The sequence below is a fragment of the Marmota marmota genome, unplaced genomic scaffold, assembly GCF_001458135.2.
Source record: "Marmota marmota marmota unplaced genomic scaffold, marMar, whole genome shotgun sequence".
Lineage (NCBI taxonomy): Eukaryota > Metazoa > Chordata > Mammalia > Rodentia > Sciuridae > Marmota > Marmota marmota.
The window spans coordinates 18,888,252-18,898,892 of record NW_025999941.1 but is presented as its reverse complement, the minus strand read 5'-3'; the positions used below and the strand labels follow the sequence as shown (position 1 = coordinate 18,898,892).

Sequence of the window (10,641 nt, the reverse complement as noted above, 5' to 3'; positions counted from 1 at the left end):
ACCAAAAAAAAAAAAAAAAGGAAAGAAAGAAAAATCAGAACTAGTCAAACACACAGGCAAAATTCAAATTTAGCTTTTTCCATTTTTGAGTTTACTAAATACTCAAGTGGTTATAAAGCTTGGTACCAAGCAAACAATATCTGCTTAACCTGGGTCGGGGTTATAGCTCAATGATACAGCACCTGCCTAGCAGGTATGAGGCACTGGGTTTGATTTTCAGCACCACATAAATAAATAAAATAAAGATCTATCAACAATTTAAAAAATTTTTTTTAAATCTGCTTTACCGGCCATTCACCATAAAGCCACTCCAAGACTTAACTAGAAAAATGACTGATGAGAAATCCAATAAGGCCTATTTCTTAATCAACTAACATGAGTAAATTATTAAAAATTAGTTTACACTAGAAAAGTTGACACCATACTATTAATACTGCAGTACTATACAATTATTCTGGAAGACAAGAAGGAACTTCAAAAACCATGAAAGTCTGCCTGGCACAGACCTGAAAGGGAAACCAGTCATTCAAAGAGCACAGGAGAGAGCTACACACAGTAGTAATAGACCAACCACCTGGGGGGCCTGGTGTGCACCTACAGTTCCAGTTCTGGGACTTTGTCGCCTTGGACAACAAAGCAAGACCCTTGTGAAAGAAAGAAAGAAAGAGAGAGAGAGAGAGAGAGAGAGAGAGAGAGAGAAGAATAACCAGGGGTATGGGATTTTTTCTTTCAGGATATAATGGTTGCCTTTCTCAGTTCTGGTAAAAAGATTCAGAGGTAATGAAAAAAAAAAGTTGAAAGGCCACCTTTTCAATGCTCCTGTCACTTGTTCTTAGAGATTTTTTTATAAAATTCAATAAGTAAATGAAATATTTTGCCTGCCTTTTAATTTTCTTAAAACATGGAAAGAATAAAATATGATGAGATGGTCTGTTACAAGTGGATTCTTTGAAAACATGCCGGGCTTTATTCTGATTTTCTCTCTCACCTTAGGAGAGGGCTTAGTGAGATGAGTAGTATCTGTTTCTCAGTTTTAATCAATACGTTAGTCTTTTAATCTACTTGGGTGCTTTGCATGCATTGATTTCTCTAACGCATTTTCATCAGAATTCTTGTTTTCTAAGAATAAAATGAGCAGATTCAATCTACTTATCTAGTGTAACATTAATCAAGGTACTAATTGCTTCTGTGGATTTCAAGCTTCTTTAACTAGTGTCATTTAAATTCATGAGAATGAAAAACAGAAACAGAACAGCTAACCCAGAACCTGAAGAAGGCCTGTATCTTCAACCACACAACATATTTAAGATTTAAACAAATATTTGATGAAGTGCTTCTAATTTTACATCAATATTGTTTTATACTTGATCATACTAGCCAACATCAACTGGATTATAAAGAAATCGGTATATTCCATTGTTCTGTAGTCTGAGAAGTTTATTTTATCATGATTATTTATCCAAAAGTTATCAGGCAACTTGTTAGTGTCAAGACTTACAGTAGCTTACACTAAAAATCGTAAATTAAAAACTAGAAAAAGTCCAAAGAAACCAAATAACCCAGATAACCAATAAACTCTGATAAGCACAACAAGTTATCAAGATCTTAAAATCATACACATAGATAAATTACACGCCCTACCTTAAGTTAATAAATGTAAATAGTCCTGCCAGGCTATAGAGAAGAAGTATTTAATTAGTGCTTTGAAATTACTGGAAATTTTAAAAGATCTAGATTTTTATGCTAAAAAGCCTTTTTCTCAAGAGGAGGCTGACACACAAAAACCAGGGACAGGAGATCATCACTGCTCAACCTCTGAACAAAATGAAACTGTGTACTTTAAGTAAAATCAACACAGGCCATCAGCCTAAAACGACAGGCAAGAAGAACCAGGCTGCTCAGGAGACCCTTCCTCCACAACTGAGAAGCCAGCAGATCTGAAGCACCCACCACCATCCTCCTCAGAGCAAAACTGCTGCTTCCTACGATCTTTGCATTCGCCAGGCATTCTCCCCACAGCATTCCTTGTCCCCTCTAGTCCAGCCTGGAAATCACAGCAAGACTACATCTCAAAAAAAAAAGTAAAAGAATCTAAATGTCCATCCACAGGAGTCATGTTAAATCAATGTTATATCCAAATAACGAATTGCTACATTGTCTTTAAAAGAACAAGGTGGATCTGTATTCACTAGCACTGACATACATGTTGTATTTTGAGGTTAAGTGAGATATAGAATATGTGCTGTATAATCCCCCCTTAAGAACACATATAACTCTGCTCAGGAATAACTAAATCTGAAAACACACACAAACTGCTGGAAGCTATTACCTCTGTGGAAAGAGATTTGGGACAAGAGGTACTATTGTTAACTTGTTAATTTTTTATGTTGCTCATATTTTGTAATTATGAATTGAATATTACAAACATCTGCTTAAAAGAAAGGACATGTGAAATCAATACTTCCACCTTTCAAAAAAAAAAAAAAAGAGTCCCAAATTCACTGATACTCAGTAGGTACTCAGCAGAAATAACCAAACTTCCCTTCACAGACCCTGAGCTACCTCCTCTCCAGCTACTTTCTGCACTCTGCTATAGAACTTGGGGCTTCATTCAATCCAACTACTCTGCTTCCCCAACATAGCCTGAAACCTCTCATTTCTGTAACTCCACTTAGGTTTCTCTCTAAGCCTAGAATGCTGTCCTATCCTCCTGTTGCCCACCTACTGCATCCAGCAGATCACTTTCCTGTCTTGCCCTACCTGCCCCCATTCCCCTTACTCGCTGGTACACACACACCTATCAAAATCCTGTCCATTCCTTTCTCTAACATAAGATAACTATAATTTTGTGGGTTAGTCTCTGTGTCCTCTATTCTGTACCATTGGTCTACCACCAGTCTGTTTTGGTGCTAATACCATGCTATTTTTGTTACTATTGCTCTGTGGTATAGTTTAAGGCCTGGTATAGTGATGCCACCTGCTTCACTCTTCCTGCTAAAAGATTGCTTTAGGTGCCAAAAACATGCATTGGAGAAAAGACAGCCTCTTCAACAAATGGTGCTGGGAAACTGGAAATCCATATGCAACAAAATGAAATTAAACTCCTATCTCTCACCATGCACAAAACTCAACTCAAAATGGATCAAGGACTTAGGAATAAAACCAGAATCTCTGCATCTAATAGAAGAAAAAGTAGGCCCTAATCTCCATTATGTGGGATTAGGCCCCAACTTCCTTAATAAGACTCCTGTGGCACAAGAATTAAAATCCAGAATCAATAAATGGGATGGACTCAACTAAAAAGTTTCTTCTCAGCAAAAGAAACAATCTGTGAGGTGAACAGAGAGCCTACATCTTGGGAGCAAATCTTTACCCCTCACACATCAGATAGAGCACTAACCTCTAGGATATATAAAGAACTCAAAAAGCTAAGCACCAAAAAAACAAATAACCCAATCAATAAATGGGCCAAGGACCTGAACAGACACTTCTCAGAAGATGATATAGAATCAATCAACAAAAGTATGAAAAAATGTTCAACATCACTAGCAATTAGAGAAATGTAAATCAAAACTACTCTAAGATTTCATCTCACTCCAGTCAGAATGGCAGCTATTATGAAGATAAACAATAATAAGTATTGGCAAGGATGTGGGGAAAAAGGTACACTCATACATTACTGGTGGGACTGCAAATTTGTGCAGCCAATAGGAAAATCAATATGGAGATTTCTGGGAAAATTGGGAATAGAATCACCATTTGACCCAGCCATCCTTCTCCTCAGTCTATACCCAAAGGACTTAAAAACAACATACTACAGGGACACAGCCACATCGATGTTTATAGCAGCACAATTTACAATAGCTAAACTGTGGAACCAACCTAGATGCCTTTCAATAGACTAGACGAATGGAAAAAAAAATATATGGCATATATACACAATAGAATATTACTCACAATAAAAGAGAATAAAATCACAGCATATGCAGGTAAATGGATGAAGTTAGAGAAGATAATGCAAATGAAGTTAGCCAATCCCAAAAAACCAAATGCTGAATGTTTTCTTTGATATAAAGAGGCTAATCCATAGTGGGATAGGGAGAGGGAGCATTGGAGGAATAGACGAACTCTAGACAGGGGAAGGGAGGAGGCATGGGGTTATAAATGATGGCAGAATGTGATGATCATTATTATCCAAAGTACAGATATGAAGACACAAATTGGTGTGAATATACTTTGTAAACATCCAGAGATATGAAAAATTGTGCTCAGTATGTATAATAAGAATTGTAAGGCATTCCGCTGTATATAAATAAGAACAAATAAATAAATATAAAATAAAATACACTGGTACAGTTGCAAAAAGAAAGAAAAAAAATCCTGTCATTCCTATGGCTGCAACCAAATACCACATTGCTCATAATGCCATTCCCAATCTCCCAGACAGAATTAAATGCTACTTCCCTGACTCCACATAATTTTGCTTATATCTCACTTTAGTTCTAACCATGATGTTCTGCATGAAAATCCTTCAGAGTGCACCTCTGTCTTCCTAAATATCTAACCCAGCATCATTTACACAGCAGGGCTTCCCAAATGGAACTGGAAGATGATAAGCTAACACCTTATAAAAAGACTGAGTGTTCAGAAGAAAAACCACAGTGGATCACTATGTAGTTCTCCCTGTTCTGGCCTGCTACAGCAGTTACAACAACTGAAAGCCAGTGTTATCCGTCTGCTGCTATTCTTCTTAGCATTCCCCAGCCACAAGGACAGCTTTACGGTGTATTTCTGAAGACTTTTCCAGAAATCCTGTTTATCAGCACCTCCTATTTAAAAGGGCTGTGCAGAGTTCAGTTTTGTTTAGTGAGGCTGTTCTCAAGAATGCAATAATACTTCTAGACTCTGAGTTGAATATTCTTCTATTTCTCTAGAAATTCTTTCAGATTAAATATTGCCTGAGAGCCAAGTTTGGCATCAGAAAGACAATCTCAACTGGGGTCAAATATTGCCTAAGAGCCAAGTTTGGCATCAGAAAGACAATCTCAACTGGAGTCTCCTTAGGAACTTTTCTAAGCCAATATTATCTTCATTCTAAACATGAGGAAAATATTGTCTATGCTTCACTAGAATTACTTTAAGGTGAAATGAGAATAAAAACAAATAAGTGAACCTATTATAAGCTCAGCAAAATGCCTAGCCCTTAAACAATTTTCAAAATAAATATACATTCTCTTTAGAATTCTGTAACTATAATTATTCTTAAGTTTACTAATACCAATCTGACATGCCAATATTAAAATACACACACACACACACACACACACACACACACATAGAATACTTTACCAAAGACTGAAGAGTACAAGTCTTTCATTTGCAATAATGAATTAAAAACTCTCCTCAAAGTTGGCTCTCTAGACAAAAATCATCCATTGGCTGATGCAAAAGAAAACCTAAATCATGCAATGCTCAAAAACCTTAGAGAAATACTAGTGTTCACATTGTTTTATGATTCTAGGATTTGAGTTTATAAGTTAATTTTCAAAAAGTTAAACACCAAACTGTGTTATAAATTCAGTTACAAAAAAGCTGTAAGGGGCTGCAATTGTAGCTCGGTGGTAGAGCACTTGCCTCACACTTGTGAGGCACTAGGTTTGATCCTCAGCACCACATAAAAATAAAATAAAGGGGGGCTGGGGATGTGGCTCAAGCGGTAGCGCGCTCGCCTGGCATGCATGCGGCCCGGGTTCGATCCTCAGCACCACAAATAAAGATGTTGTATCTGCCGAAAACTAAAAAAAATAAATATTTAAAATTTTCTCTCTCTCTCTCTCTCTCTCTCTCTCCCTCTCTCTTTAAAAAAAAATAAAAAATAAAAAAATAAAGGTACTGTGTTCACTTACAAATTTTAAAAAGTTTAAAAAAAAAAAAGGTGTAAAAGCACATGTTAAAATGCTCAGTAAGCAGTTAAGTTGTATCTCTATTTGCAATTACACAGCTAATTTTTGCTTTACTTGGGGTTTTGTTTTGCCATGCTGGGACCAGAACCCATAACCTTGAGCACGCTGGATAAGTGCTCCACCTCTAAGCTCTATAGCTCAACCTTATTTAATTTTACCTTCTAGTATGAATCCATGAAGGCAGGGAACATACCTTTGGGGCATTCTATCCCTAGTACCAGAGCAAAAGCCAACAAATATATCTGCTTAAACCTAACTTGTAGAGGTGGGACAATTGTAGGTGGAACTACTATGTTTCTTTTATTTGGCACAGCATTATTCTTACTCAAATTTTGTCTGATAATTAAAAAAAAAATTAAAGTGATTTTCAACATGTAGTATTAGGGTTTGGAAATGGAAACAAAAGTATATTAACAAACAGAATATGATGGCCTCAACAACTAAGGAGGCTAAGGCAGGAGGATCACAAGTACAAAAGCAGCTTCAGCAACTTAGTGAGACCCTGTCTAAAAAACAACAACAAAAAAAAAAAGGGTAGGGGGTGTAGCTTTAGGTGGTAGAGCACCACTGGGTTCAATCCCCAGTACAAAAAAAAAAAAGTACATTAAAAAGTCATTTATACCTAAACTTCCCAAAACTAAAACTTTCTAAGTAGTCCTCTCTTGAGCTAAAAAAAAAAAAAAAAAAAAAGAAGAAGAAGAAGAAAAAGGAGGAGGAGGGAAAGAAAGGCAGAACCATTAACTGTGTGCTAAAAGAATAAAATGCTTTCCCTTCACTTGGAATGAACTCGAACTTCTTGCAATTTCCACCCACTGGTCCTAATTTAATCTCCACAAAGAGACAGGAAAAGAATATACCTGCATGTGTATCATACCTTAATAAAATTCACTTTAAAATAATTGTTTTTTAGATATATTTTTAGTTGTAGTTGGACACAATATCTTTTTTTATTTTTATGTGGTGCTGAGGATCGAACCCAGTGCCTCACAGTGTGCTCTACCACTGAGATACAGCCCCAGCCCAAAATAATTATTTTGTTAACTCTAGCACTCATTTCTGTTTAGTAATTGCTATTGTTATTGACTTGAGAAAGTAAAGGGAAGCAGTTAAGGACACAAACCCCCAGGTTGCACCACCTAGGTTGGATTGAGCTTTAACATAAAATGAACCTCAACTGTGTGACTTTGGACAAGTTTTCTAACCTCTTTGTATCCCAGTTCCCTCAACTGAAAAACTAGGGTAAGACTTCAATTGTCTGTGAGAATTAAATGGAATAATATATAATATAAGAGGTTATCCCAGTTCCTGACACAGGAATGTTAGTTGTCAAAACTACTATTGCTGTCTCACCTGCTAGACTGGAAAACTCAATGAAAGTGGTTATGTATGTCTGTACATCTCTACAGACCTAGCTTATACACATCTCAACAAATCTAAAGCTATCATCCCATACATTTGGCTAAGGAACTTCTTACTTCCACATGTGCCCACAATACTCTGAACCTAGACTACCTGTCATTTATCCCCACAATCACTTTACTATTCTGTCTCTACTACCTGAGCCTTGTAAGTAGGTCTGTCTTGTTCACCACATTATATCCAAGAGTGCCTCCCAACACTGGTTATATAAGTGAATAAACAGCTGTGGGCCTTCATTTATTCTATGAGATGCATTTTCAAAATTATGTGTTTATGGACTGGGGCTGTAGCTCAGAGGCAAACCGTTTGCCTAGAATGCGTGAGGTCCTGGGTTCATCCTCAGCACCATATAAAAATAAACAAATAAAATAAAGGCATTCTGTCCATCTACAACTAATAAAAATGAAGAGAGTCAATCTGTCCTGTTCACTTCTTTACGTGTCCCCGCCCAAATAGAAGCTCCAAAATATTTGAGAAAGGGCTTTATGTTCTTGCTCTTTTAAGTCAAAACGTGTTGCCTCTCATAGTTGCTAAGGAATTTAATAAGCCACCCATGGACTCCACAGAAAAGCTACCTGCGCTTTTCAATGTTTCCTCAAAGCCCAAGGTTGGAGCAGAATAAGCAGATTAATTATGTATTGAATGATTAGGTGAAAATGTCATTTTCTACGACGGAAAAAAGATACAGCAAAATGACAACCTTAGTCTTGTAGAGAGGCGCTGTGAGCGAGTTTAGTGACAGGTATTTTTGTTGCTTTTTTTCCCTTTAGTTGCATATACTTAATCTCGAGTTTGAAGTGATTATGGTGTATAAAGGAAGTAGAGAGGGCGCAGAGAACAGTAAGTACCTCTCGTTCCCCCTCTTGACGTGCGGTCACGACACGTGGCCTCGGGACCAGGCACCGCCACCGCAGTAGAGCCCGGGGCTCCGTGGGAGACCTCGCGGTCAGGATCCCGAGGTCAGACCTGCGCGCCAAACCGGAAGGAAATCCCCATGGGCTCCACTGCAGGCCTGCGGCACTCCGAGCATCCCACCCTGCTGCCCCGCACTCACCACTAGCGAGGCGGTGAACCCCGGCTGCTCCATGTCCTCGCAGACCGGGTATCACTAGAGACTGAGCCGAAGCCGGTAGCGGCCCCGTGCGCAGGGCGCCGCCATCTTGGGGGCGGGACCTTCGGTGGGTGTACTTCCGGGTTCCAGTGACGTCAACCACAACAACTGCACGTGCAGCCCTGGGGAGCTTGGCTGGGAGGGGCGCGCGGGAAGAGAGACCCAGCCTGGGCGGGTGTGGGCCAGCCAAGTCTCGCGGGTCTTCTCGGCCTCCGTTTCCGGCAGCCCTGCGATGATACCTGTAAGTGGAGGAAACTCTCGCGAGCAAAGGAGCCCAAGCTGAGACCTAGGAGAGGAGCCTGAAGCGAGGGCAAGGTCCCCCAGAGAGGGGCCGCTCTTCTGAAGGGAGGCCCCACGGAGCCGCAAGACGAGCTACAGGACGCCTTAGCTGTGATTTCCTATTATTCCAACCCAAATCGGTTATCTAATTTTTTTAAACCTTTATTTATTTATTTATTTTTATGGACCGCTGAGCCACGGCAACCCTAGACCTGGTTATTTGATTTTGATGTAATTTTTTATCTTATCTGTGCAGAACTTGTCTGAATGCCTGCTAAATTAACTCATTATCAGATTATCAAATAAAAACAGAGAAAATTAGACTTCAAAAATTTCCTTACCTAACCAAAAAAATGAACACCCTCCCCTTCTCCTTACTGGCATTTATTTCATTTAAAATTATTTACTTCTTAAAGAGAGCCTTTTACTTGTTCTGGAGTTGGACTGCACAAAGACATGTATACCCAGAAGTCAGGATCAGTGGATGCCAGGCTGGAAACTAGCTACCACATTAGGGAGATGCAATGAAAACCTACAATAAGGTATGACCCTAGGGCTGGGAGAGGTGGGTATCTCCATGGTAGCACTCCTTGCCTAGCCTCTGTGTGGGTTCTATCCCCAACACCACAAATAAAAAAGAAAGATATGACTATACACTCACTAGTGTGTTTAATTAGACAAAAAGACCAACTGTTAGCAAGAATGAAAAGCAACTGGTACATTGTTTGGGGGGATTTAATATAGTACAGATGTTACAGTGGTCCACTTCAGCCTTTGAATATAGCTCTTTTTGCTCTGAGTCTTACTTTTAAAAGGACATTTTTTCCTCTCTCTCTTTTTCTTCTCCCCTCTCCGGGTCCCTAACAAGATTAGGGAGACAGTGTCACCTTTTTCTTCCCCTAATTAATTGTCCTTGAACACACCAACCACAGGAAGGAGATTTCTGCCAGAGGATCTAAGAAGTGAATACCTAACATACCATCAGGGCGCTCTGGGATCCCTTACCAGAACACACCTGGGATGCAACCTTTGAAGAGTTCCTCTAAAATCCTCCTGTTCCTCCTGATGGGTAGAATCACAGCCTTTGGAACAGGAAACACCCCCGCATACCCCAACAACCCCACCACCCCATCCACCACCATCACCACCCTACCCGGGTGTTTGTCTTTGCTAGCAAAGCAATAGACCTTTTTCCTTTTTTCTCAAAACTGTGTCCTTATCATTGAATTGGCATTGGGGACAAGGACTGAACTTTAGGCGACACAACCCCTAGAAAAACATAATGTTCCCTTAAGAAATAAGTGTAATTTCATGTAAAGACTTACATTATTATTCAAAGCAACTGTTATGATTTAGATATGAGGTTTCCCCCAAAAGTGCACATGTGAGACAATGTAAGAAAGTTTAGAGGTGAAATGATAAGGTTTTGAGAGTCTTTACCTAATCCATACATGAATCCACTTGAATGAATTAAGTAGGTGGTAACTATAAACAGGTAGGGTGCAGCTGGAGGAACCCGGTCATGCCTTTGGGGTTTACATTTTGTCCTTGTTGGGTAGAGATTTCTCTGCTTCCTGATTGTCATATCCTGAGCTGCTTTCCTCTGCCATGAAGTTCTTCCTCACCTCAGGCCCAAAGCAATTCCTTTTCTCCTCTAATTGTTCTTGTCAGGTCTTTTGGTCACAGTGTGTAAAGATAGCCTTAGGCCTTAGCCTAAGCAACTCCATTTTAAAACCCCAGTTTGAAACCTCAGGTCTCACCAGGCACACCTACTGAGACCTCCAATGTGGCCCTCAGGCACAAACAAGTCACTTCTCCCCACCCTGACACAAACTCAGAGTGAAGTCTCTGGCTTGTTGCCTTCCCATG

The 10,641-nt window shown here is 39.4% G+C and overlaps 1 protein-coding gene across 8 annotated transcripts in view; it reads right to left on the bottom strand.

The window, feature by feature from the left end:
- Slc25a26 (solute carrier family 25 member 26) overlaps positions 1-8,708 on the bottom strand; it is a 139,303-nt gene extending 130,595 nt beyond the window's left edge. For 4 of the 8 annotated variants that reach the window (XM_015494508.2, XM_015494511.2, XM_048801236.1 and 1 more), the window contains exon 1: positions 8,437-8,580. In XM_015494508.2, the coding sequence (XP_015349994.1) occupies positions 8,437-8,469 (33 nt within the window). In that variant the 5' untranslated portion in view covers positions 8,470-8,580. The other 4 variants (XR_001504443.2, XM_015494514.2, XM_015494513.2 and 1 more) reach the window with 4 other exon arrangements.
- Between the last annotated feature and the right edge of the window lie 1,933 nt (positions 8,709-10,641).